The sequence below is a fragment of the Eublepharis macularius genome, chromosome 16 (assembly GCF_028583425.1).
Source record: "Eublepharis macularius isolate TG4126 chromosome 16, MPM_Emac_v1.0, whole genome shotgun sequence".
NCBI classification, from domain to species: domain Eukaryota; kingdom Metazoa; phylum Chordata; class Lepidosauria; order Squamata; family Eublepharidae; genus Eublepharis; species Eublepharis macularius.
Window position 1 is genome coordinate 19,900,747 of NC_072805.1, and position 27,080 is coordinate 19,927,826.

The 27,080-nt window shown below is 45.9% G+C and overlaps 1 protein-coding gene across 1 annotated transcript; it reads left to right on the plus strand.

Moving 5' to 3' along the window:
- Window positions 1-89: 89 nt before the first annotated feature.
- Window positions 90-24,691, plus strand: PSME3IP1 (proteasome activator subunit 3 interacting protein 1). Its single transcript, XM_055000483.1, has 7 exons — window positions 90-245; window positions 6,300-6,440; window positions 9,680-9,778; window positions 11,135-11,256; window positions 16,099-16,232; window positions 18,659-18,726; window positions 24,182-24,691. The coding sequence occupies exons 2-7, from the start codon at window positions 6,311-6,313 to the stop codon at window positions 24,403-24,405; spliced, it is 777 nt and encodes a 258-aa protein (XP_054856458.1). The 5' UTR covers window positions 90-245; window positions 6,300-6,310; the 3' UTR covers window positions 24,406-24,691.
- Window positions 24,692-27,080: the final 2,389 nt, after the last annotated feature.

Sequence of the window (27,080 nt, forward strand, 5' to 3'; positions counted from 1 at the left end):
AATGGAAGGCTTGAGTCTGATTGGGTGGATGAGGAGGCGGAAGAGGTGGGGCGGAAGAGGGGCAGGAAGGTGCACCATTGGCCGGGAAACTAGCCACAAAGGTTGGGCTAGGGGAAAGGAAGAGGGGAGACGGGGGCTTGGAGTCTGCAGTGGCGGTCCCGGTGAGGGGAGGTGGGTGCTGCGGTGCAGCCTCTGGCTCAGCAGCCCCCCTCGTCAGCCTCCAGCCCGAGGGGAGGAGAATTAAGGTATCATTATTAATTTTTTTGTATTAATAGTTATTATTGTCCATTTGGTAATAGGGGTACAGAATCTGTACAACACCCCTGTGGGGTAGGGCAGTGTTATTCCCCCGTTTGTTGTGATTCAGGACTGGTTAATCATAGAAACATAGAGCTGGAGGGGGCCTCATGTTGTCGTCCAGTCTAACCCCCTGCACAATATAAGAAATTCACAGCTACCCCCCTCCCTCCTCTCAAATGACTGGTGCTCTGTGCTTAGAAGAAGGCAAAGAACATCTCCGATCAATCTGGCCTGAAGGAAAATTCCTTCCTGGCCCCAAAGTGGTGATCAGCATTACCCTGGGCATGTAAGAAAGGGCCATGAATGGAATATTAATGATCTATTCCATGTTGTTGTTATGTGGAGTAAGTGGAGTGTAAAGTCTTAATTTTTATGACTATGGTTATATTGGAGTGGAATTGTTTAGTTCAGCACATTTTGCATAGGGAAGGTCCCCATGTTCAACCTCTGGCCTCTCTTGGTTTGTGGGTGCTTCTCAGCCTGAGATTGATAGGGCTAATTCACACGTTGTATAGTCTTTGCTTCCCCCATGTGGTTGCCTTGAGTCCTGTTGATCCGATGGACTCTGGGAGTTCCACGTTTGGAACTTAATTCTAAGTCTGGAAGATAAGTTCCAAGTATGGAACTTCCACCTTTGATTGACTCGAGTTGTGGGGAGAAAGTGGGCTGAGTAATGTGTGAACTAGTGTTTGGCCGAGAGCTGCTGCTGGGCAGTTAACTGGTAATTAAACTGATCATTGGACAGCTTCATATATTCTATATATCACCTTCTGAATGTATGGATGAATGTTCTTTCTGTAAGAAGTTTGCAACCTCAGCTTTAATAGGAAGATGACAGGCAGAGTTGGAGGTGGAGATAAACGGGGAAATGATGAGTGAAATTAGCTCATGGTGCCAGTGGAATTAGTGCTCTGATCTTCTAGACGTTTGCTACACAATCTCATAAGACTGCCTTCTGTGAATTTGGAATGAAGCCCTACTGCATTCAAGGGGGCCTACTACAATTTAAGCGTGCATAAGTGTACAGCCTTAAACCGTATTCTATACTAGCTTTTTAAAAGCTAGCAGGCTATTGTGAATGGTAGCAAAGAGAGGGTGTTAAAATGGGGCAGTGGTGAGAACTGGGTAATGCATGGAAAAGAAGATGGGAGTGATAATATGAGTAGGCAGGGCAAATATGTGACAAGCAAAGCTATAAAAACATTTACATGCTCTCCCCATGATTTTACAAAAGAAAATAAGGACACTCCTCTTACACACGTTTGATGCTTCTTTTCTCACACCCCAGGGTTCAAGTCTTGAGTCCCTGCTTTCCTTTTACTACACTTTCGCAAAATGTACATTGTGTTGAGCGGAGCGGGCGTATGAGAAGAGACACATTGCATGTTCCTGCAGGGATGACCAGTGCACCCAATATCAAGGGGAGTAGCTGATGTAGACTTTATGACAACACTGGTCAAGTGCAGTACGTTAACTTCCCCAGGAGGAATGAATGGTAGCCATTTAGTTATGTGAGAGAAAGTAAGTAGGTGCATTCAAGGGATGCAGTTGTGTTCAGGAGGCTTAACCTTGCAGTCTGCAGATGTCCTTGGGCATTTGAAAATCAAGCCTGCCCCTGCCTGCGGAATCTGTTCCTGATTTTTGTTCTTTAATCTTAGGAGCTGGCTGACACTAGAGTGTGACCCGATCTTACGAATTGGCTTTTTACACAGCTAATCAAGATTTCTGGTAGACTGTAGGTGACCCACCGTGGATATGTTGCCAAGCAAATATTGTATAGCAAACAGGATCTTGAGCAAGTACAGTATGTTCTCATACTTTAGGAAATATCTCCCCCTTAAACTCTTTGGATCTCCCCCACTTCCTTGTGCCATTTGGTTTTTGCATTGCCTAGAGATGATCTTTATTCCTCAGGAGCAATCAAGTTAGTGACTGCCAGACTCCAGTAGAATGTACCAAAAAAGGCAGGTGCTTGGCAGCCCAAAGGTGGTCCCTAAATGCAGTTGATGCTTAGTAGGCACTTACAGTGTCTTTTCTGTGTTCCTTATGCCTGTGTTGTAGTACCCTCACTGGCTGCCTAAGAATAACATGTCTCCTTTGTTGCCAAGAAACGGCTTCCATTCTGTCACAGCCTGTAAGACCAGCAGAAAGTTTTTGACTTATTCTGCCTGTGTATTAAGGTCCCATAACAACAGTATACAAGGAAAACGGTGCTTTGGTGGCTCTCACAAATGCATACAGTTGCTTTCCCTTCAGGATTAGCCAAAATCTGACACTGAGCAGTTTCTGCAGGAACTCTGGCTCTGGGTGTGTGCACGCGCATGCGTGCGTTTGTGTGTGCGCACACGTGCAAGATACAATATCCTAAACAAAAGGTGTTGAGTTCTATAGTTGCCTAATGTGCAGCCTACAGGTCCCTCAAATAAAGGCTGAATGCATAGATGGTGAATCAAAGAATTGGAGGGCTGGAAGGACCTTAATCTCTTCCACAAGGGCAAAATGTCTGTATCCAGGGCTTTTTTTCTGGGAGAAGAGGTGGTGGAACTCAGTGGGTTGCCCTCAGAGAAAATGGTCACATGGCTGGTGGCCCCGCCCCCTGATCTCCAGACAGAGGGGAGTTTAGATTGCCCTCCACGCCGCTGAGTGGCGTGGAGGGCAATCTAAACTCCCCTCTGTCTGGAGATCAGGAGGTGGGGCCACCAGCCATGTGACCATTTTCAAGAGGTTCCGGAACTCCGTTCCCCTGCGTTCCCCCTGAAAAAAAGCCCTGTCTGTATCTCTTTCAAAGATATTTTGTGCATCTCTAATAGATACTCTTTCTAGATCAAATCATGCCCGGCTTCTCCCTAGAAGCTAAAAGGACTAAACTGAGGCTATTGTACTTTGGTCACATCATAAGAAGACAGGACTCACTGGAACAATGCTAGGAAAGGCAGTAGGAAAAGAAGATAACTCAAAATGGGATGGTTTTACTTAGTAAAGGAAGACGCATCCATTATTTTGCAAGACCTGAGCAAGGCTGTTCATGTGAGGTCATCTTGGAAGCCTTTCATTCATAGGGTCACCATAAGATAGAAGCAACTTGACGACACATAATGCACACACACACAATAGATATACTTAAGCATGTCTAGACACAAGGAAGAGACTTGACAGCTCTTATCAGCAACTTGGTCCAGGATTCTTCTGCCCACAATGCATGTGAGTGAGTGACCACTGAGTGATAATATCCCTGCAGCTTATGTTTCTCAGCACTTTTCATTTCAGCCAAGTGCTGACATTGGAAGTGATCTTGGCTGGGCAATCAAGACTACAGGAAAATGAGTGGTGGGCATGGGGAGGGCTCGGTACCCTTCCTCAGGTCCCTTTTTACTGCTAAAATGAGGTCCCTACCCCACATACACTCACACTACCTTCTCCTTATGTTTGATCAGTTCTGTGTTTAATAAACATTATCACTGCTATCACATCTCATTTGGTCCTGAAATGGGAATTATAGTTAACTCTGCGTTTACTGCTCGTGCCAATGAGTGATGTATTTATGGTTGGGGGAAGACTCGCTGCCAAGAGAGGGGGAGAGCGCATGTTCCCAGATCTGACTGTTATCTCTCCTTAGCATGGAGCCAGTGTTGCACCTGTACCTTTCCTGTGATTTATTAGCTTCAGCTAGTGCACGTCTGCTTCTCTTGATCCAGGAGTCCTAATGGAGGACAAACATGTTATCTATCTGGCTGGAGCAATCCATGCTTGTTGGTCAAAAAGATATATAACCAACCAATCCTGCAAGCTCCTTAAGAAGCTTGATTCAGTGTGCCCTCTACCTGCGCAGAATGGTGATATTGGCCAAGCATTTAAAGTGGCTCTCTGGCACAGCTATTTTGCCTTCCTGCAAATGTGTCCTGTGTTGGTTACCAGGTAGCTGAAATTTCAAGGCCGGCATCCAGGAAAAACCTTCCCATGACTCTAAATAGTGCAGTTTTGCACAAATGTGCTTAATTGGATCCCGCTAGCACGGCTGTGGAACTTGGAATGAAAGGAAGGAGAAAGGCATTGCAATTCATGGAGACGAGGTGTAGGAATAAAACTCATCAAGGAGATATGGTGCAGAAATGATTGCTATGCAGGTCACGTCAGGGAAATCTGTTTGTTTGTTTGACCAATCTTCCCTTCCACATTTGTTGTTAATGGCAAACATGGGATTCTTGCAGGTAATTGTTTCTCAATCTCACATTTCTTACAAACAAGCCCAAAAAGATATTCTTGCTATTCTCAAATCGCCCTCCAAAGTAAAGCTAGATATGTTGCACATTTGGCAATTTGTTTGTTTATCATATTTATAGTCCATCTTTCTCACTGACTGGGTGGCAGCCGGAAAGAAGTGCACACTGTGAAGAGGAAGAAATGAAAAAGAAACAGTTGCATAAATACCTCGAGGTATATTTTTTGAGCATGTAGCACATTAGCAGCAAACAGTTTTATTTTACTTATTAGCTGCCCCATGGCACAGAGTGGTAAGCTGCAGTACTGCAGTCCAAGCTCTGCTCACGACCTGAGTTCGATCCTGGCGGAAGCCGGGTTCAGGTAGCCGGCTCAAGGTTGACTCAGCCTTCCATCCTTCCGAGGTCAGTAAAAGGAGTACCCAGTTTCCTGGGGGTAAAGTGTAGATGACTGGGGAAAGTAATGGCAAACAGTTTTATTTTACTTATTTATTGGATTCTATCCCACCCGTTTTCCAAGGAGCTCAGTACATAGTTCTCACTCTCCATACATTTTATCTTCACAACAATCCTGTGGGGTAGGTTACTGTTGAGAGAGTATGTGACTGGCCTAAGGTCAACTATTGTGTGTCCTTAACCACATTCCCACACTCTGACCATCACACTGTCTCCTGAAACCCAGGGCCTTGTGGCCATATGAGCTTTTGTGGGTAGCGGCCTACTTCTATCAGATTTATTACACGTGAAAAGTATGCCTTTGGGTCTGATAACATCTGGGTAAGTGCACAGTGTACAGAGGTTAGGTATACAATACACACTGCATCCGTTCAGGGCTGATCAGTGCCACAGACTTGATTCTCCCAAATCTATCCAGCAAAAGTAAACATAAGTCTAGTGACACCTAAAGACTTGCACAGTTTATTTCTGCGTAGGTTTCATGAGTCAGACCTTTCCAGAGTCACAGTTGCATCTGACGAGGAGAACTGTGATTCGAGGGGGCTTGTGCTGCAGTGAAGTTGGTTGGTCTTGAAGGTGCTACTGGCCTCTTTTCTATTTCTCAAGCAGGTTTCTCAGCAAAGGGGGGTTTTGCAGCAAAGAGGAATTTTCCTAGCAAGAGATTTTTTTTAGCAAAGGGCCTTTTGACCAAAGTTTCAAAAAACATGGCTCCTGTTTGGGTTAGAAAAGGAGTATTGTCTTCACAAATGGCCTTTGGGAAGAAACTTCAATTATTTAAATGGTCAGTAGATGGTAATCCCATTGAACAACACAGAACCTTTAAGAACTTAGGCAGAACATGAGAGGGAGGGCAGGAAGGATTACACCAGTGCTTATTTTTTGTGGCCCTTTCTTACATGCCCAGGGTAATGCCGATCGTCACTTTGGGGTCAGGAAGCAATTTTCTCCAGGCCAATTTGCCCAGGGATCCTGGAGATTTTTGCCATCTTCTGGGCATGGAGCAGGGGTGTGAGGGGATGGAAGTTACTAATTTCCTGCATTGCGCAGGGGGTTGGACTAGATGACCCTGGAGGTCCCCTCCAACTCTGTGACTTCAGAATATTTTACATCTTTCTACAAGTTTCCGTGTAGATTAAAAGCCACAAGGTAGAGACAGATTTATAACCATTGCCCTAGTCCTGCCTCTTAGGCAACCCCTTTAAAGGTCTTTTCTGTGGATTCTAGGAAATGCTGGTTTGCAGTTTTTCAAAACGGGTTTCTACAGAAGTTCACAAAAGGCACCGGTTGGCCAGAGTGATCTTAGTCCTCACTCTTTTCTCTGTACAGGCTGCTCCATAATGGATGGAGGAGAAGGTGTTGCCAACCCTGTGATTAACAAAAGGTTTGTGACTGAAGCAGAGCTCGAAGAGCGGCGCAAGAGGAGGCAAGAAGAATGGGAGAAGGTTCGAAAGCCAGAGGACCCTGAAGGTATTTGTCCGTTGCTTGGGGAGGGGCTGTGCGCTCAGTGCCTCTTTTCTGCTTTTTAGGCCTAAGTTTGTTTTCTTAGGCTGTTGTGTACCTATGTTCATCGCAGAAGGAGGTTGCCGTAGTGGTTGCTTCCTTCAAAGGGGCTGTCTTTCCAATTCCATCATTCTGTGGCTGAAGTCATTTGTCATCCTCACCACTGAAAGAATATAGGAAAAGCAACAAGTAGATGACATAGATTCGTTTTATTGCATATGGCCATTGGCCTTCACAATATCAAAACACTCAAACATCAAAATAATACATTATCAAATAGTCAGGTGATCAAACACTTCAGAACCACATAAAACACCCTGCTAAAAGACTTTAAAATTAATAAAACCTCCTAAGAACAATCATCTTGAGTCAGTGGCTAATTCCTTTGCTCTAATCTTCCTAGCAGCTAAAGCAAAAAGCGCCAGTCTTAATGAAATGAAAGAGTCGTCGTCTGAAAGCATCGTAACAATCTTATCAGAATCAGACAGGGGATGTAAGGCCAATAAGATCTTAGCTAGGAATTTATTTCTAGGTTCTGCGTATGGTGGGCAAGCCAGGATGTAATGAGGGAGGCCCTCCACTGAATGACCACATATACAGGTGCGTTGGGTCAACTGGCGTCTTTTTATATCGACCCACTAGCATCTCCGGAGGCATTGTTTGAAAGTGCAATGAAATAAAGGTCCTCCTAAGATTGTACGCAGTTATATTGGTTAAATAGGAGGCCCTACAATGGCCTTTTAACAAGTGATGAGATTAGAGAAAATATTCCCTACCCCTTTTGTCCTTGGCATAATTTGAGCCTCTCTTCCTGTCAAGAACCTTTTTATCTTCTGTGCCACCAATCAAAAGCCAAGGCCCAATTCCCACTAGGCAACATATCCAACTGTTCTTGCTACTGTGTTGGGCAGACTCCATCCTCGTTACCTGATAATGTTGGAGGCGATACCAGTGGAAGTGAACGGAGGATACAGAACCACAGAGCAAGAGGAAACCATAGAGCGAGGAAAATATGAGTAAGCCAGTGGATCATCTCGATTCATTGGTGGCCATTGCTTTTATTTTTAGGCAAGTATGTGAGCGCATGGCTGTTGCGTGTGTTAGCATACATCTGCAGTATCTTGCAATGTGCAGATTTTGCTTGCAGTCACTTGCTGTCCAGTTGTATGAACAATACAGTGTGGAGGAGACTGGTGATTAGGCCTGATTGTGCCTTTCCCTCATCCCCAGTTCCTCCTCCTCCTCTCCGGAAAAGTCACAGATTCATCATCTGTGACAATCATGGTGCTTGTGCTGCCTGCTGGCCGCCCAGCATCTAGTAACCAGTCTCTAGCTTGACCACTCTCCCCTTAGACGCTATATCCTGTCCCCAGAAATCCACAAACACAGTTGCCACTAGCAACCATGAACTTCATTCTGCTGGCCTCTGCAATGGTAGATATGTTTTTAAAAAAAACTGGAAAGGGGCATTACTCTGGCTGGCCTTGCCTTTCTGTTGGGGAGGGCTGAGTTTTGGCACCTGCGATGTATCCAGGCAGAGTGTGTTTGATGGAGCTCTTGTTTAGGTTAGAACAGTAGAGCTGCCCCCAGTATTTGGCTGCTGCCAGGATTGGCAGCTGCAACTGCCTTGGGTCTGTGGTTGCAAAGCAGGGTGCAGAGCAGTTGAGGGAGGTGCCCCTCACGTTGTTGGCTACGATGTTTGTGTAGATTCCCTGGCTTATATTCAGTGCATCACTTAACAATGCTTGTCTAGCTTGAAGTAATGTTTTAAACTTTTTTTTTAAGACTTGAAGAAAGGAGATTCTGCAGTCTAGGTGTTGCTGAACTGTGCTTATGATTATGGTGCTCCAGTAGTTAAGCTGTAACTTCTGCCTTATAAATTCCAGCCTAGCACATTTGTTCCTTCCTTAGAGAGTGGAGTGTGCTTGCCAGGGGTCTGCCTTCTAAAGCGCCCACTCTCAAACTGAATTGTTCAGGAGCACTGTCTACTCAGATTATAGGGCTGTGTCATAAGAAGTAGCTCAGAGAGACGCCCTGGTAGGAACAGGGACTACATGCTACGCTGTTGGGTACTGTCTGCTGATGTAGACACATGCCTATCAAGGACTTTTCCACATTGCTAAACATGCCATGTTAATTGATTATGCTTTTTTTCAGAGAAGATTTCATCTCTGTGCTCAGCTTTGTTTTTTAAATTTTCTGCCGCCATACCCTATTGCATCTCTTTCACTGAACGTTTTAACTGATGTTCATTATTGTACTTTGCTTGGTAAATGTCCCAGCTGTTGATTATATTGTAGTTTATCTTTCACTGTGTAATCTGCCTTGGATCTCAGTGAGAAAGGCGGGCTATAAATTTTATTTATGTTATTTATAATCCGCCTTTCTCACTGAGACTCAAGGCGGATTACACAGTGTGAGATTAGTACAGTCCATTTCCAGGACATTTCAATAAACAATGCCATCGGGTAAATAAACACAAGTTTTCAAAGACATAGTATTGGTAAGAATCCAATACAGAGTTGAAAAAATGCTGAAACTGAACATAAGCAATTCTAGGGCTGACATTAGACAACATGAAGCACTGGTATCTCAAAGGAGCACACGTTTAAAACAACTGATAGTGATTAAGGCAATATAGTGTTGAAGTCTATATGGTCCTTAACTCATTAGCGAAGCACTTGAGATCCCCTCCCTATAGTAGAAAAGCCTTTTTGAATAATTCAGTTTTGCATCATTTTTGGAAAGCTAGGAGAGTGGGGGCTCTCCTGACCTCCTTAGGCAGGCTGTTCCACAGGGTAATAAGACCATTGTAAATATCCTTGCAAATGTTGGTGTTCAGAGTGCTGCTGGATTTGAATTTTGTTCTCTTAATGCTAAGGAATATGAGGTTTCTGGGGTTTGTGCCTTAAGTCCAGTTGGCCCCATGAAGGGAGTTCAGTGCACCAACTCTGTAAACAGTGATTTGCCCGATCACTTTAGGCGAGTGAAAATCTCCTCCAAGTGACCAAGAAGTCATCTTACAAAGACTAGTTTTGTTATAGGCCAAAAATTACTATGTGCAGTCAGCTAATAATCAACGTGTCCTTTATTGCCTGCTTGCTGGTGTTCTTAGAAAAGCTACACCCAGGATATTCTCGTCTGATTGCGTTCTTTCAAAACAGTCACCCGTTTCAGCATTAGCCTGTTTTGTTTTCATCTCTCAGAGTGTCCCGAAGAAGTGTATGACCCCAGGTCGCTCTATGAGAGACTTCAGGAACAGAAAGATAAGAAGCAGCAGGAGTTTGAAGAGCAATTCAAATTCAGTAAGTTCCAGTAAACGTCTCTGAGCCTTGGTGCAGGAAAATGCGTCCCAGGTTTTTGGTAGGTGCCGCTGTTTTTCTTCTCTTCCCCTAAGCAAAAGGGCTTTCTGTGGTTCATAAAAGCTCTCAAGTTCTACAGATGTAGCTCCTGTCAGCATGAAGTGTTTTATCTCCATGCGATGGCCGTGCAGACAAAGAGGAGGCAGTGTGTTGCAGTGGCTAGAGTGCTAGACTAAGACCAGAGAGACCTGGGTTCAATACTCACTCAGTGGGTGACCTGGGCCAATCGTCTCTCTCACTATTAACCTATTACACAGTATTGTTATGAGGATAAATGGAGGGGGAGGGCCATGCACGCCATCTGACGTTCTTTGGAGAATGGGGTGGAATAAAAATCAAACTGACAAGTAGACAAAAATCGCAGCTGCCCAAGTGCCACATGTTCAGAAAATATAATTTGATGTGTCTCCACAGCACGCACTCTCTCTTTCTCAGCCTAACCTCCCTCACAGGTTGCTGTGAAGATGAAACGGTGGGGAAGGACTTGGGTCTGGGCAACCCAGGTTCAGTTTCCCGCTCTGCTGTGGAAGCCTGCTGGGTCACCTTGGGCTGCTCACACACTCTCGGCCTAAGCTACTTCACAGGGTTGTTGTGAGGAAAAAATAAGTCCTCTTTGGGGAGGAAGGCGGGATATAAATGAAGTAATTTATAATTATAAATAAAACCCAGGGCTTATTTCGAGGGGGAACGTGCTGGAACGCAGTTCCGGCAGTTCCCCAAAGAGGTCACATGTCAGGTGGCCTCACCCACCTGACTCTTGGCCATTTTGGGCCCGTTTCAGCCTGGATTGGGGCCAAAACGGCCTGGATTGGGCCTCTGACAGGTGGTGGATCACTCTCTCGCTCATCAGCAGCCCAGTCCTGACCATTTTGGGCCCCTTTTCAGCCATTTTCAGCCCCCTTTTGCCATTTTGGGCCCAATTTCAGCCCTGAATGGCCAGGATTGGGTCCAAAACAGCCAGGATAGGTGATGTCAGGGGGTGTGGCATATGCAAATCAGGCATGTGAATGACACTTCCGGTGATGGCAAGGGGCGTGGCATATGCTAATAAGTTGTGCTAATGATTTCCTCCAGCTCTTTTTCTACGAAATGACCCCTGATTAAAACCAATATTGAGCTCGTTAGAGGAAGGGCCAAATAAAATAAGCTAGTAAAATAATATTTGTACTCTTCATTTGGGTGCCAAAATTTTTTTCCTCTGGCTAGAATTGCTCTAAGGTGGCAACTGCTGTGCTGTCGTCCCGTTCTGTGAGACTCCCAGACAGCTTGTCCTCTAACAAAAAGTGTCTTCACCTCCAGAAAATATGGTCAGAGGCCTAGACGAAGATGAGACCAAGTTCCTCGGTGAGGTTTCCCGGCAACAAGCCCTCATAGAAAAGCAGCGTCGAGAAGAAGATCTGAAAGAACTGAACGAATACAGAATATCCTTACCGCTGCTGCGTTTTTTTTATTTGAGAGGTTTTGTAAAAAGGGGGGTGGGCAGCTCGCTCAGCACTGGAGGGGGGCGCATCAGGACATTGCAAAGAGCCAGTGGTGGTCAGAATAGACAGTCCTGGGCTGGGTGTGATGGTGGTCTGTCTTGGTATGAGGCTGCTTTGGATGTTCCAGTATGGTCCTCTTCCTTCTGGGCAGCTGGGATTCATGGCTGGTTCTCCAATGCCCCCCCCCCTGTCCAAGTTAGCCAGTGAGGCTACGTTTCAGCAGTCAAACCATGTCAGGTGGCTTCAGACAATGCTGCTTTATACTGAAGGTGCTTTATACTGAATCGGACCCTTGGTCCATCAAGTCAGTATCATCTACTCAGACTAGCAGCAGCTCTCCAGGGTCCGAGTTCAAGAGCCTTCCCATCATCTACTGCCAGATCTTTTAACTGGAGATGCCAAGGATTGAACCTGGGACCTTCTGCATGCTGAGCAGAGGCTCTGTCGTGAAGCTGTGGCCCCTCCGTAATACTTTGGGCCCCTTTCCATATTAGAGTCCGTTATATTTCCCCTTGAAGCACTTTGAAAGATATATTGTGGTAGAAGGTTTTGTGGACTGGAGCCCACTTCCTCAGATGTAAGTGAACTCTAGTCCACAAAAGCTGGTACCCCAATAAATGTGTGCTGCAGCAAAAACAGACTGGTGTGGTGTGCCTTTAAATACAACTAGAGCAATTTATAGCAATGGTTGGCAATTTCAGAGGGATCCCCGGTACTTAATGTTACTCAATCAAGTGCCTCATTGGGTGTTTGCCTGTTCCAACTTGTGTTCATTAGATCTGCATAATGACTAAAAAATTATTTTAAAAAAAACAAGTACACAAAAAGAGTTACCTATATATTTAAAAACACATGCATATAAAGACCGGTTCCCATTACAACACTAATTTATTATATAGCATTATAGTCCTCGATGGTTGTTGTGGGTTTTCCGGGCTGTATTGCCGTGGTCTTGGCATTGTAGTTCCTGACGTTTCGCCAGCAGCTGTGGCTGGCATCTTCAGAGGTGTAGCACCAAATGACAGAGATCTCTCAGTGTCACAGTGTGGAAAAGATGTTGGCAGGTCAACATCTTTGGCAGTGTTTTCCACACTGTGGCACTGTGACACTGAGAGATCTCTGTCTTTTGGTGCTACACAGCTGCTGGTGAAACGTCAGGAACTACAATGCCAAGACCACGGCAATACAGCCCGGAAAACCCACAACAACCATCGTTCTCCGGCCGTGAAAGCCTTCGACAATACATTATAGTCCTCGGTTCTTATTTAAAAATCAAATTAATTTGTTTTATTGTTTGTATATTGATTTTAGTTCTTGTTTTTATCGATTTTAACTTTTCACTGCCCAGAGCCCCTGGGGATGGGCGGTATATAAATTGAAATATATAAAAAAAAATCTAAGAAGCTTAATCCAAATCAACAATAATTATGCTGCATCAATAATTACTCTATATTCCATTTTAACATTTTTATCCCAATAGGATAGGTTAAGATTATTTATATAATATTGGAATCATCTTAACCCATCTTATAGTGCCAGGATAAAAAGAATGACCAGATTCTGACCTAGTTTTCAGCCAACCAGAATGTCTGTGACCACATATATTTATTTTTTTAAGTACAAATTTTTATTTTATTAATAGAGTTAAAAGCCCAAGAAAAAGGGCAAAGAAATAAAAAGAAGAAATAAAGCATAGAAAAAACTATAGACAGAAATTAGAAATACCAGAAAACAATAATACATGTTTCATTTACCGTTTTTCTCTACAACACCTATCTTGTTTTAACAAACATCATACTTTAAACTTTAATCTCTCCCAAACTTCCTTTTCCAATATTGCCCCCCTTCTGTTTATTTTTTCCCAAATTTACCTTCTTAAAAATCAAAACCACAAATCATTTTTCCTTGTTTCATGCAGAAAGTCAAAAGTGACATATTTATAAGTCATAATTTGGTTTATCATCACAACAAACCGGGCCTTCTGTAACCATTGTTGCTCAGTTGGAATTTTTTTATGCTTCTAGCATTGTGCCCAGATCACTTTGGCTGCAATGGTCAGATGTTTTAACACAATCACATACTCTTTTTTTTTTCACTTTTGGAGGTGTCCTCTCTCAACAGATAGATCGTCGCAGTTGGGCTGCATACTGACTTCTTTCCCTTAGGCTCATTAAGGGCAATGCTATTCATGAGTTATATTTAGTTTCTGCGGTGGCTTCAGGGTGTGTTGGATGCAGCGAGGAAATGAAGGGAAGGCAGCAGCTGTGTTCAAGGGGTCATCCAAGTCCAGCGTTAGGCCAAGAGGGACTAGCTTGTTGCCCTAGTATGCCAGCCAAGAGATATACTGGTCCCCAGCATGAGCCTGGAGGCAATTCCTGATCTTGAGTAGCGAAGCCTGTTAAAACAACCTTTGCTCAGTAGAGAAGGGCACATTGTACACACTGAACAAGGCAGGGAGCTACAACTTGCTTGTATATTTTGGGTCAGCGCAGTGCAGTTTGATTTCTTCTAAACGATTCAAAATTGTGGGCAAATATTCAAGCAGGCCAAGTTTGGAAACAACACTAGACTGAGGAAGATGAAATCCCAAGCAGGATGGTGAGGAGCCCCGAGATTATTCCAGGCTGCATAGGTAGCAACATAGCAAATAGTATAAAGTATAATGCTGAGGCAAATAAATTGCAGAGTGGTAAGCGGCAGTGCTGCAGCCCAAGCTCTGCTCACGACCTGAGTTCGATCCTGGCGGAAGCCGGGATCACATAACCGGCTCAAGGTTGACTCAGCCTTCCATCCTTCCGAGGTCGGTAAAATGAGAGCCAGGCTACAAGTGACGCCTTACACAGGTTGGACACTTGTCAGCTTACCTCAAGTTTTGATGGGAAATGTAGGCGTCCTGGTTTTACAGCTTGGCTCTCCATTACAGCTGCAAGACCAGGACGCCTGCATTACCCATCAAAACTTGAGGGAAGCTGACAAGTGTCCAACCTGTGTCAGGCGTCACTTGTAGCTTGGCTCTGAGTACCCAGTTTTCTGGGCGTAAAGTGTAGATGACTGGGGAAGGCAACGGCAAACCACCCTGTAACAAAAGTCTGCCAAGAAAATGTTGTGATGCGACGTCCCCTTGTGGGTCAGTAATGACTCAGTGCTTGCACCGTTACCTTTACCGACATATATTTGGATTGTGTCAGAAGTTCTAAACTGGCAGCAACTGCGCAGGAAAGAGATCGTGGCTTGTGATGGATAGCTCAAAGAATATCGCCATTTCACTGCTGCGCCCATTTAAACAAAATTCTTTGCTTAGGATAATTAGGAAAACGGCCAGTACTGTGTTACCCTTGTTCAGAATATGCAGGGGATGGAGAGAGTGGACGGAGGCATCTTTTTCTCCCCAAATAGAATGTACGAGTCACCAAATAAAGCCATTTGGCCGTCGGTCTGGGGTGGACAAAAGAAAGCACTCGGCATGCAATTAGTTTGTGGCATTGGCTGCCACATGATGGAATGGTGCGTGTGATGTTGGACTGTGAACAGTTTCTGCGGGACAGGTGATCAGTGGCTGTCGGTCCCAAAGGCAGGGCTTACTAGAGGGAGGCCTCGGCTGGTCTTGGTGAGCCGTGGGTGCGATCCAGTAGCGTCGTGCGCAGGGTGTGGCTGCATGTTCACAGGTGGTTGAACGTCACTTTAGAGCTCCAAACTGCAGTTGGTGGGTACTCTGTTTCCACACATCCATTGTGCGCACGTGAGTGCATATCTCAGATAATCGTCTCCAAGATGCTGTGGACACGGGAAGGTGAAATATAAATGCTAAGTATTATTGTTATTGCAGTTAAATGTTGCCACCCATGTCTGACCTCATGCTTGCCCAATATGACTCCTGGCTCATTTTTCTGAACCAAAACAGCAGGCTTCTCCTTCTCACTCTGCTGCTCCCCCTGCCCCTCCACTCCCTGTCCAAATGCCATATTCATAAGCTAGTTATTTGAAATGTGTTCCAATTTTCGGTTATGTAGAGCCACTGCTACGATGCCTCTAGATCTTGACTTTTATAAGTGTTCAGCAGAAATTTCCAGTATATTCAGGTGTGTGTTCCTCCCTAACCAGGCTGACCAGGAGGTCACTCTGGAGGTCAAAGGTTATCACTTTGGAGGTCAAAGGTTAACAGAGTTAACCATGTGTTGGAACAGTGGAATCCCTCTGAGAAGCACGGAAATAGAACTGAATTCTGTGCATTTAAAAAGTATTCCAGTCGCTCAAGTTCTAGTTAGGAGACTCTCCGTTAGATGGCATCAGAGAGCTACTTGCTAAAGAGTCTTGGGGAGGAGTGCAGTACAAGAGGAAGCATGAGCATCAGAAAGCCATGCCTTGGTTGAGGTTAGGAGTGTGACAGGCTGGGTTACATTCCTAGGAGGCTGGATATTGCGCCGGGAAAAAGCCATACGACGTTCACTGGTATAACTGATGGAAGGCCTAATTTCTGATGCAGTTAAGGAAGCTATTGGTAAATCGATCTTAAACTGTAGCATTAATCATTAGCACGGGTGAATCAATTAAACTCTTAATGGATAGCAGATCTGAAATGATAACCCATCTTCTTTTCTGTTCATTTAGAGACCCGCCTCCCAAAACTGTGGTGTGAACAGTAGTTGTTTAGCAGGATTAAGAAGTTATGAAAACCCGTTGTCATTGTAGAGCTTGCCCCAGTAGGGTTCAATTCATCTCAAGCTTCACACCCTTGAGTTTCCTCCTTTTTGAATTCCATTGGGTCCTTAACCTTGAACTCACAGCGCTTTGTCAAAGGTTGGGGGGAGTGCTGACTTGAAAAAAGAGGCCGAGAAAAAACTATTGGTGAAATCTTTGGAAAACAAGAGCAAGTTCTCTCAGGCGAAGCTGTTAGCAGGTGCTGTGAAACACAGAAGGTGAGTTTTGCACTTCTGGAGACATGGGTGGGGAGGAGGGGACGTAGCTGGCAACAGAATGCCCCAGGTGGCTTCCTGAGGCTCTAACAATGCAATCCTAAGCAGAGTTATTCGGTTTTGAGCCCATTGAAATCAGCTGGCTCAGACTGGAGTAACTCAATTTAGGATTGCACTATAAGCGTGGCAAAACAAAGAGAGATCCCAGTGTCTGAATCCTCTCCTGCATTGAGGTGTTTGCGGCTGACCATCCAGATGTTGGCCTCCCATCTCTTCCTCAGAGCAGAGATCGTAGCCCCAGTTCACACAGGCCACTAAGTGAGGCAACGCGTAGCTGGTGGTTGCAATAGCTGCTTTCAGCCATATGCAGAGAATCTCCTCCAAGTAGTGATTCTGCATTCCTTTTTGCTGCTCCAAAAAGTGAGGTGCTGCAGGTGAGGAGGGGCAGCAGATGGGGCTGTCACTATAGGGGTGAGGAAAACTTGAGTTCTGTTGTTGTTTGTCTAAGAAAATGTGAAGGGGCTTCTGTTTGAGAGAACCACACTGACTTAGGATTGTGATGCTGTGAAATCTGCTGGTTCCTCTGGTTTGTTCAGTAATGGAAGTAGTCTTAACAGCATTTCTAACAGCAAGCTTCCCCCCCACACACACACCATACCCCCCGCCAACAGAACTGTAAAACTGGCAGGGCCAGCATCTCTTCTCTTTTTCCTTTTGGGTTCCTCTGCAATTTAAAGGCAGACACTAAAACATGCCTACATAAATCTGCACTGATGCTAAAAGACAGGTCCTGTCATTCTAAAAACTTGAACTAGCCCACCAAATGGCCATTTGACATCACCGGAAAAGATCAACTCAGGAGGTTCGTGGGAGATGCCCCGTAGCTCTCAAGAAACTGTGGCATTGCCTTTCAGCAGAACAGTACAGAAAATGGCGAGACACCAGCATGCGCAAACGCCCTTAGAAGCTTCTCTTCCCATAACGAAGTGGCTGTGGCTGTCTGTTTTGAGGGGGGCACGAAGTCTCCGATGTGAATGAGCAGGCAAAAAGCTATTTTTCATCCCGAGTGTTTGGCACACGAGCAGCAAGTTCTGGGAAAGGGACGAGGGTGTTTGTGCAATGGCACAGCTGATGGGTGCAGATGGCTTCTCTTTTCAGGCAGCATCTTGCGACTGCCATGCCAATACCTTGACATTCAGGCATTTGCTCTCTCTCCCGTTGTTTTGTCTGTGGTTCATGCTCTGTGCTGCTCTCCATCGCTGTCTTCTCCTTCCACCTCGGTTTGTGCCTCTGGAATTTGGCTTTTAAAATACCCCTGGAAAGGAACGCCATCACCTGCTGCTACAGTTCAGTCTCTGTGTGAGGGTGTCATTTTTCATGAGCTCTCTCAACCTTTTTGTTATCTTCTTGAGAGTCGGGGGGTCACAGTTGTGTGGAGACTTTGTGTGGGCCACGAAGGCCCTCGTTCCAGTGTCACCACAGCCACGAGCTTCCCGTGTGGCCTTAAGCAAGCGGCTGTCCCTCAGGCTCGCCCTGTCCCCAACTTGGAGAAAATATTCACCACCCTTACAGTGGTGCTGTAAAGATGGCATATATAGTATATGCGAACTGGTATAGTATATGCGATACTGGGTTGAACGTTGCCAAACTCTGCATGAACACCTGGCACGGGCTCTTCCCTCTCCTACCCTAGGGCAGACACACAACTTCAGTCATTCTTCTTGGTTCCTCTGTGACTAACTAGAAACTTCTCCCTCCAATGGAGGACTCCCTTCTGATCTTTCTAGCAGGTTAGCAGGAATTTTGTGACTTTTTGTGCTGTCAGGTCTCAGCTGACTTACGGCAACCCCATAGAGTTTTCAGAGATCTGGCAAGATCGGGCTAGCCTGGGCTGTTCAGGGTGTGTGACCTTAGTAAGCAGAAGGTTCTGGCTTCCTCGTCTCACACCTTTTGGGAAGGGCTGCAAGGACAGTAGAAAGGTCCACGAAGCATTCTGCAGAGGTGCAGGGAATGATGAAGCTGGTCTTGACCGACAACAGCTCTGAATTGTGCCTATTCCCTGTATCCTAACTGGTCGCTGACGATTGTGCTGCCCCAGACAGCTCTGCAATCGGTGATCTTTCTGCGTCTCAGGTGGTTTTGTGGCTTGCACTTGTGTGTTTCCAGTATTTTCAACCACCCTTTTTGTTGCACTCATGTCCCCCCTCCCCTTTTTGTTGCATGAAGAGTCCCTCTGCCATGCTGGGAGGAAGCCGAAGGAGCGATACAAGAGCGCCTCTGGCTGTGATCCGGGCTGCCTGTTAACCAGGAATCCCAAGTGACCATTTCTTGTAGAAGTGATGAATGGGAGGAGGGCAGGCCGTGACTATTCTCTGCCGTGTTGCTGTTCAAGCGCCAGGGGTTTTTTTGATGCTTTTATTTTCTTGCAGTTCAGAAGGTGCCAACAGTGTGAAAAGGTTGAAGCTCGATCCTGATCCCGAGCCGGACGAGTCTCCAGGTGGGCAAAATGCCTTTAGAGCTGGGCAAAGTTGTTAGGTGGCCTTTCCCCATTACGTGAAGCTGCCTTCTTCCGAGTCCAGCCATTATTACGTGCTCTTATGCAGAGCCACTGAGCCACAGTCCCTCCACCTCATTGGCAGGGGGAAGGCCCCATTATGAAGCCCAGCAGGAAGTGTGCTTCTGCAAGCTATATTTTATTTAGGTAGTTATGTACAACCCACTTTTCTCCCAAAGCAGCTCCAACATTGGCCTCCCGTCCTCCATTCTAAAGAACAGCCCTGTGAGGTAGGTTAGCCTGAAAGCAAGTGACTGATGTTATGTGCCCAGAGAATTTCATGGTGGACTAGAGATCTGAGCCTGTCTTTCCAGATCCTAGTTTAGTACTCTTAACTACCATAGCATACTAAGATTGTACTGCTGCTGTAACTGATTAGCAATGTAAATAGCCTTTGTGCCTCAAGAGCTTCCCGGCATACTCTGTCCACAGCATTTGCTGTTGTTTTGGGCCAAAGAAGCTTTATCCTGCAGGCAGCAGCAAATATATTGCAAGTTAATAGACATGTGATGCTTTCAGTCTCACATGCTGCATTTGAACTCTAGGCTGTAGCCTCAGCACTAGTTAATTGTTCTAAATTGGAACCTGTTTCGAGCATGATAAGCAGGTAGTGCTCGTCCTCTTGTGAGTCTTCTACCAAAGGGGTCATGAACTAGGGACCTGAACCCAGAACTCCGGGGTGCCAAATTCATCCTACCCAGGGGTCATTTCGTGGAAAAAGAGCTGGAGGAACTAATTAGCATAACTCATTAGCATAACTCATTGGCATATGCCACACCTCTTGCAATTGCTGGAAGTGTGTCATTAACATAACTGATTTGCATATGCCACACCCCCTGACATCACCTATCCTGGCTGTTTTCGACCCAATCTTGGCCATTCAGGGCTGAAATTGGGCCCAAAATGGCAAAAAGGGGCTGAAAATGGCCGAAAAGGGGCTCAAATGGTCAGGATCAGGCCGCTGCTGAGCAGGAGAGTGATCCACCATCCGATAGAGGCCCAATCTGGGCCGTTTCGGCTCCAATCCAGGCCAAAACGGGCCCAAAATGGCCGAGAGTCAGGTGGGCGGGGCCACCTGACATGTGACCTCTTTGGGGAACTGCCAGAACTGCGTTCCTGTGCGTTCCCCCTCGAAATGAGCCCTGATCCTACCCACTGGAACTTGCTGCCTCCCTGCCTGTATCTCAGCTGGTTGTAGGGGGCTTTGTCGTGTGGGCTCTGACTGGCCTAATGCAATTCTCCCAGGTAACAAAAGAGGGGATTTCATTGTTATTACTTCTCTTTTATGTGTGGCTTGAAATCCTGTTTCTGTTCTCTGGGGAAATAACTATGTAAATCCATTGTCATTAAGGGATTTGTTTTGAAGTGAAATGGCAGCAACCTCGCTTCTGTCCACTGATTCCCTCCTATGGGAGCAGAGATGCCCACTCCTCCCCTGTTTGCCTTTTATCTCCTGCCCAGAGCAGCCGAAGCGCAGCAGGAGAGAATTTTTCTGCTCCAACTGGGGCAGCGGGTGTTATGGGTGTTCTCTTTCTGCTGGGCAGAAAGTATCTTAGAATTATAATAAAGTGCAAGCGGGTAGCGGGGTTATCTTTGAAATCTGTGGGGCAGCTTGAGGCCCTAGCTCTCCCTTTGGTGATCTGTAATGTAAAGCCAGGCCTTAATTTTGCTTATAGTCATTTTTTGGAAAGCAGTATCAGTTGCTCTTTGCGGAAGCCCCAGTGAAGCAAGGTGAAGCAAAAATATTGCCCTTTATATTGGGAAGTAATTTTGAGCGCACACCTGCTACAAGATGAATAGAAAGATAGTTGGATTATTTCCCAGCATTGGCTGTTCTGTCAGTGATTATCTCTGTCCCTAACCACACTTCTTTTATGCCGATATTTACTTCCTTTTCCCACGCAATTCTTCACAATCTATACTGCTGAAATGTCAGCATCGACTTGAACAGAGAGGGGCTGCCGTGTCCCGCAACCTCTTTCCAGCCATCTAAACGCTTGCAAATTTTGTAGTTTTAGAGGTGGCAGACGGGGCTGCATTTTTGCATTACAAAGTCCTGTCCCTCAAAGTTGTTGGACTATGAGCTGCATGTCCTCTTGGCCTCCGCCTTCGCTCTGCCCCTTTATTTACAGCAGTTCAACAATAATAATCTGGCAGCCCCTTAAGGCAGGACTAAGTTTCCTACCTACAGCACCAGCAAGACTTCTTCCCAGGTTCGTCATAGAACGTTGTAAGCTGCAGTCAAAGAGACGGAACCAGGATGGAGTTTGAGCCGGCGTTGTTGCGGCCGTGCCCAAGCCAAGCTTTTTTTTTTACCCTGTACTTCCGGAGGCAAGCATAGGTAGCACAAGTTGGGTAACTGTAAACGGCAGCGTGTCTTCAGTCTCCATCTGTTTGGCTAACTCTGTTCCAATGTTAGCTGAGCTAATTAACTGTAGAAGCTGTGTGGGTTTTTTTTTTTTAATTCTCCTGCAAGATTAGTCACTCTCCTGATGGCTTGTCAGGATTTAAAGTATTTAGTGTAGAAAAACTGCTTTGCTTTGATTTTATCTCCAAGAAATGTGGTGCATGTGTGCATACAGAGATGTTGGTTTGGAAGGCCAATTAGACCCTCCTGCTCTCCTTGAACCGAATATTCTCTGGGCTGGTAATTTGTTTGCCTGTGCTGGGCATACTTGTTTGTTTACTTCATTTATGTGCCACCTTTCTCCCCAGTGGGAAAACAAAGTGGCTTGCATCATTCTCCATCCCATTTTATCCTTATACTGAGATGGTGTGACAGGCCCAAGGACACCTGGCAAGCTTCCATGGCAGAGTAGGGATTTGAAACTGGGTCTCCCAGCAACTAATCCGAAACTCTAACCACTATGCTACGTGGACTCGTGCTTGTACATTGCAAGGAGGGTGCCTTGAGCCACCATCTTGGACATGTCTGTCACTATAGAGATGGGCCTATGCGGCATTGACCCCGGTTTTTCTGCCTGTGCACGGGTAGACTAAGGAGTTACAGAGTTCCCTGATGTTGCCAGGCCTCAGCTGATGGATTCAAGAAATCCCAGGAGAATTGCTATTACAGTGGGCCCATTGCTGAGCCTTGAGGGTCACGACAAGGGGGGCACCTGGAGCAGTACTAAAATGGAGCTATCCTCTAGTAATAATGAGGGGCAGGGTGTCTGACGGAGAAAATGTGCCTCTGAACAGTGAAGCAGGGCTGCAGTTTTGAGCTACTGTTATCAAGAGGCATTGGCCGTTTCCACACAGCTTACCTTGTTCCGGAAAACTGCGAAATCTCTTGCAAAATCTTGCAAGAAGACACTTACCGCGTCTTCTTGCATGATTTCGCACGATAACAGCATCTTCGTGCGAGATTTCGCTGTTTTCCAGAACAAGGTCAGCCGTGTGGAAACGGCCATTATCTTAATTTCTTTTCATCCACTTCCTCCTTAATTGCCAACAGTCTGTATCTTTTCCATTTTTAAGGAATTTATAGTCTGTTTCTAATTAGTTCTGTTTTCAGCAAAATCGAGATTTGGAGAGAGGAGGGGTAGGTAGAGAAGTTCAGCAACATTCCAGAATTTCACTCTATGGATGCTCAGAGGCAGGTGTCTTCCCAAACCTTCCTGTCCTCCTCCTGGAGCCACCACCCTGTGGGGTCTGTCATAAAACAACTGCAAAGGCTGAAGTTATAAAAGGGTACATTGGTTTCACTCCAAAGAGAAATCCCCCTTGGTATGGGGGGGAGAGATAGAATAAAGAAGAACCAATGGCTATATCTAAAAAAGTGAATTCTGGCGAAAGATACACACCCCATGACACTGCTAATTTTAATACAGAAAAGTAATCAGCAGGGGAAACTGGCACAGAGTGAAAGATTTTTCTAGAACTTAGGAATCTGTTAATGAAAATTGAAGGGCAGTCATTTAGTGAAAAGGAAGTGCTTCAAAAATCTCACAGCCCCCCCCCTCCCCAAAAGGAGCAACAGCCACTGGCACAGATTCACAGGAGAGGCAAGGGCTTGGCTACGAAGGCTAAATGGAGCCTCCCAGGTTCAGAGACACCTTCATGTCTTCCTTTGGGGCTGTCTTTTGGGCATCTTTTTGGCCACCTGTGGAAGCAGAATATTGGCCTAAACGGCCCTTATGCTGATGTTACAGGGCTGCTCTCAGGTCTCTGCACACAAATGGAAAGGCACGGTAGGGTGGCAGGACTCTCAACTGGGAAGAGGATTCCAGCACAGCTCTCGCCTCACTTTGTTCTTTGCTCGAGTGTGTACCTTCTGGGGCTCAGTTTGTGTTTTCTGACTGACACCCACACACACACCCCCCAGAGTTGTTGGTCCACTATGCACTATCCTGGCTTCGACACTGATGCAGAACTGGCCCAGGTGTTCCTTCTTGTCACATGACTGTGATGTCACATGCTCACGGTTTAGTGCATTCGGTGTTGCTGCCTGGGGTGGACACCCATGCAGTTATCCTCACAGGCGGCATGCTTCAACAGCATCCCCTGTTGTTCAAATCTCTAGATTAACCTGCCCGGTTTCAAGATGTGCTCCATGAAACTCCTAGTCCTGTTGGTGAGCCAGTTTGGTGTAGTGGTTAAGAGCGGCAAAACTCTTAAGTGGGAGAACCAGGTTTGATTCTCCCCTCCTCTGCATGACGCCAGCTGGGTGACCTTGGGTCAGTCACAGCTCTCTCAGAGCTCTCTCAGCCCCACCCACCTTACAGGGTGATCGTTGTGAGGATAGTAACAACATACTTTGTAAACTGCTCTGAGTGGGTGATAAGTTTCCCTGAAGGGCGGTATATAAATTGAATGTTGTTATATTATTATTAGAATTCGAGTGAGGGGCCACGGAAAACCATCTGAACACACTCCGAATACAAAGCCACCCCTCCTTCTCTCACTGTATCTTCAGGTTAATCTGGCTTGGCATTCAAAGGCTACTGCAGGTTGAAGAAATCTTGTGGGCCTAGCTAGAGGCAAACATGGGTCAGGATTGGTGTGACCGGCGCTAGGGATCATAGACCTAAAGACTGGCAAACAGAAGAGAGGGTTCCCATTCTGGGGGGAGGGAGGGTTTAGGCCCTCCCCTCCTGCCTCAGACTGGGTAACAAAATTAAAATGGCGTACGTGTTTCTACATATATACACGGGGGGCGGTCTTAAACCCCCATTGAGTTTTGCAGCTGAATGGAAGGGCAGAGAATGTGAAGAGGTGGGGAGGGGAATACAGCAACGGGGGACTAGAGTACCTTGCCGTGTAGTGCTGTTCCAGTGGAGACTGGATGTGCTCCTCACGACCATTGGCAATTCTGTCCCCGTCCCCGTCCCCGTCCCCCACCCCCCATGCCCTCAGGTTACTTATGGTAACAGCCTGTCCTTTCCCGCTCTTTCAGAAAAGCCCTCTTGTATTCCTCTGGGAAGCAGCTCCTCAAGCGACCCTATGCTTCACTGCCCTTCAGCTGCCGTGTGCATTGGGATCCTGCCCGGCCTCGGGGCCTACTCAGGAAGCAGCGATTCCGAATCCAGCTCGGACAGCGAAGGCACCATCAACTCGGCCGGCAAGATAGTCTCCTCAGTATTTCGAGGCAGCAGCAGCTTCTTCGACGGCCCGTTGTAGGATTCGTCCCGACTCATTCGATGCTTGTACGGGAAGGCTCTTCCTCCCGCTTCGTTCCTTCATCCTGGTCATCTTCAAGCACTCGGCATCATCCATCTCCTGTTTTTCAGATAATACCAAAAGGCGTACTGAAGCTGTCTTCTGTGGGTGTCTCTTTCTTCCTTTAAGACTGCCTTTGGTTTGGGGGAGAAGTATTGTTTTTATTGTGTAACTGAGAAGAAGTGGATTGCCACAACGCTGTAGCAGAGTTTTAGTGTTGCCTATGATTAAAGAAATCCCAAATACATTTTCCCCGCCCCACGTTAAAATATTAGATCGTGCCGTCCCTCAAAGCCCTCCTGCTGTACTTGGCTGCAGCTCCTTCGGGGGTAGCCAAACTGCTCCCCCCGTGCCCTTCCAATTAATGTATTTCATGTATGCCCCACCTTTCTCCCTGATGCAGCCCCAAGGTGACTTACGTTGTTCTCTTCTCCATGTTATCCTTACAGCACAGCCCTATGAGGTAGGTTAGGCTAAGAGGGTAGGTTACGCCCAACAAGCTTTCATGGCAGAGTGACGAGCTGAACCTCGTTCTCTCAAATCCTAGTCTAACCACTATATCATGCTGGTGTTCTGGGGACTTTTGTAGGACTGTTAAAGGCATGGGCTTCTAAAAAATGAAGGACTCTGCAAATGTGGAAGCTGGCTTAAAAGGCCAAGCTGATTGCGTGCAGGTCTGTGGTGCCCGCTCAAGCATCCGTTCCCCTAACCAAAGAGCTAATCTTGACCTTTCCTCCCATCTCATTGGAACAGGAGAGTCTTCAGAAGACAAAAGGAACAATCCCTTTCATGAATGCAGGGAGCACTCATTTGGAAACAGCTAGTCAGATAGTAAAGAGCCCAGTAGCACCTTTAAGACTAACCCACTTTATTGTAGCATAAGCTTTCGGGAATCACAGCTCTCTTCAGATGCATCTGACGAAGAGAGTTGTGATTCTCGAAAGCTTATGCTACAATAAAGTGGGTTAGTCTTAAAGGTGCTACTGGGCTCTTTACTACTGGACTGTTTAGTATTTTGCAACTACAGACTAGCACGGCTAACTCCTCTGTAACTATTGTCAGGGGATACTTAACTTGGAACCTCCTCATGTTCTATCATTGGCCCCATGGCTGCTATTTTATGATCATCTGTGCTCTGCAGATGGCAGCCATTTTATGGTGGTGCCCACTGCCTGTTTCCAGAATCCAAATACAGCTGCCCTAACCCTGTTGTTGTTCTCCAAGCATTCAAGAGCGATGGAACAAAATCGTGCATGCATGCTGGGCTGAAATCCAAGATTTCCTTGCCCTTTTGACTAGCAGTTATCTATCCTGAGCTCCCCAACCTTTTTGAACCCACAGCACCTTTGGAATTGTGGCACAGTGTGGTGGGCACACCACAAAATTTCTGCCACAGAAGGTGCAACCAACCACAAAATAGCTGTTGCAGGAGCCAGCCACAAAACATCATGGAATGAGGTTATACATAACTAATAGCAGAGCTTTTTTTCTGTGAAAAGAGGTGGTGGAACTCAGTGGGTTGCCCTCGGAGAAAATGGTCACATGACTGGTGGCCCCGCCCCCTGAGCTCCAGACAGAGGGGAGTTTAGATTGTCCTCCGTGCCGTGGTGCGGAGGGCAATCTCAACTCCCCTCTGTCTGGAGATCAGGGGGCGGGGCCACCACCCATGTGACCATTTTCAAGAGGTTCCGGAACTCCGTTCCACCGCGTTCCAGCTGAAAAAAAGCCCTGACTAATAGTAATGTCAATATTTCAGGCAGAAACACTGCTTAACAGGATGCCTTTTAAAATGAACTTACTGTTTAAAAAAAAATTTACAGACAGCTTACCTTCAGTCATGCAGTGAAGATCCTTGTGTTGTGGTGGCAGTGGCTGAAGCAACTTTTTTAAAAATTCTGCATAGCCATTAAATAGCCAATCAGAAGCTCTGCTAGGCAAAAGCTCCATCTTGCCCCACTCACTGACTAAAAACACTTGGTGGGCACTCCGTTGGGGACCCTGGGCTATCCTTTGCTATAGACAGTTAAGTCTACAAGAATTTTATTTATTTCATTAAATTTATAACCTGTTTTCCTCTCACACAGGCTCAGAGCAGGTAACAGCAGTCAAAATCAACATTAAAATCCATTAAATATGTAAGCTACATTAAAACTTGCATTACATTACATTTAAATAATAAAAAAACAGTACAAGAGGTGGCAACTTTTAACAGTGACCCTTCTGCTGAAACCCAATCTAATACTTTCCATGGCATGGTAAAAGGAAGCCTTTTTTAACAAGTTAATACAAGCTGCAGTGAGACATCAAGGAGAAAACTTTGGGATTGTTTGCAGTGAGAATAAGCCAAATTTATTCTCCATATCCCTCCCTTTCCTGTACAATGGAGACTGAAAGCTTCAGGGTATGAAACAAGCCATTGTGACATCTAAACCTGCATGTTCAACAAATTGCCTTTCCCCCTCCTGTTTTTGCTTACAGACTGGTCTTCTAAGCTATTATGTAAGCCTGGTTTAAAGTCCAGGTTGGTTGGTAGGCAAGAAACAGTTTCAGCTGGCACAGTAAATTGAACTTTCTTTCAAATCAGGGTGTCTTCAAGCTCTGTTCTACCCACAAGTGGCGTAAGACCACATATAGAC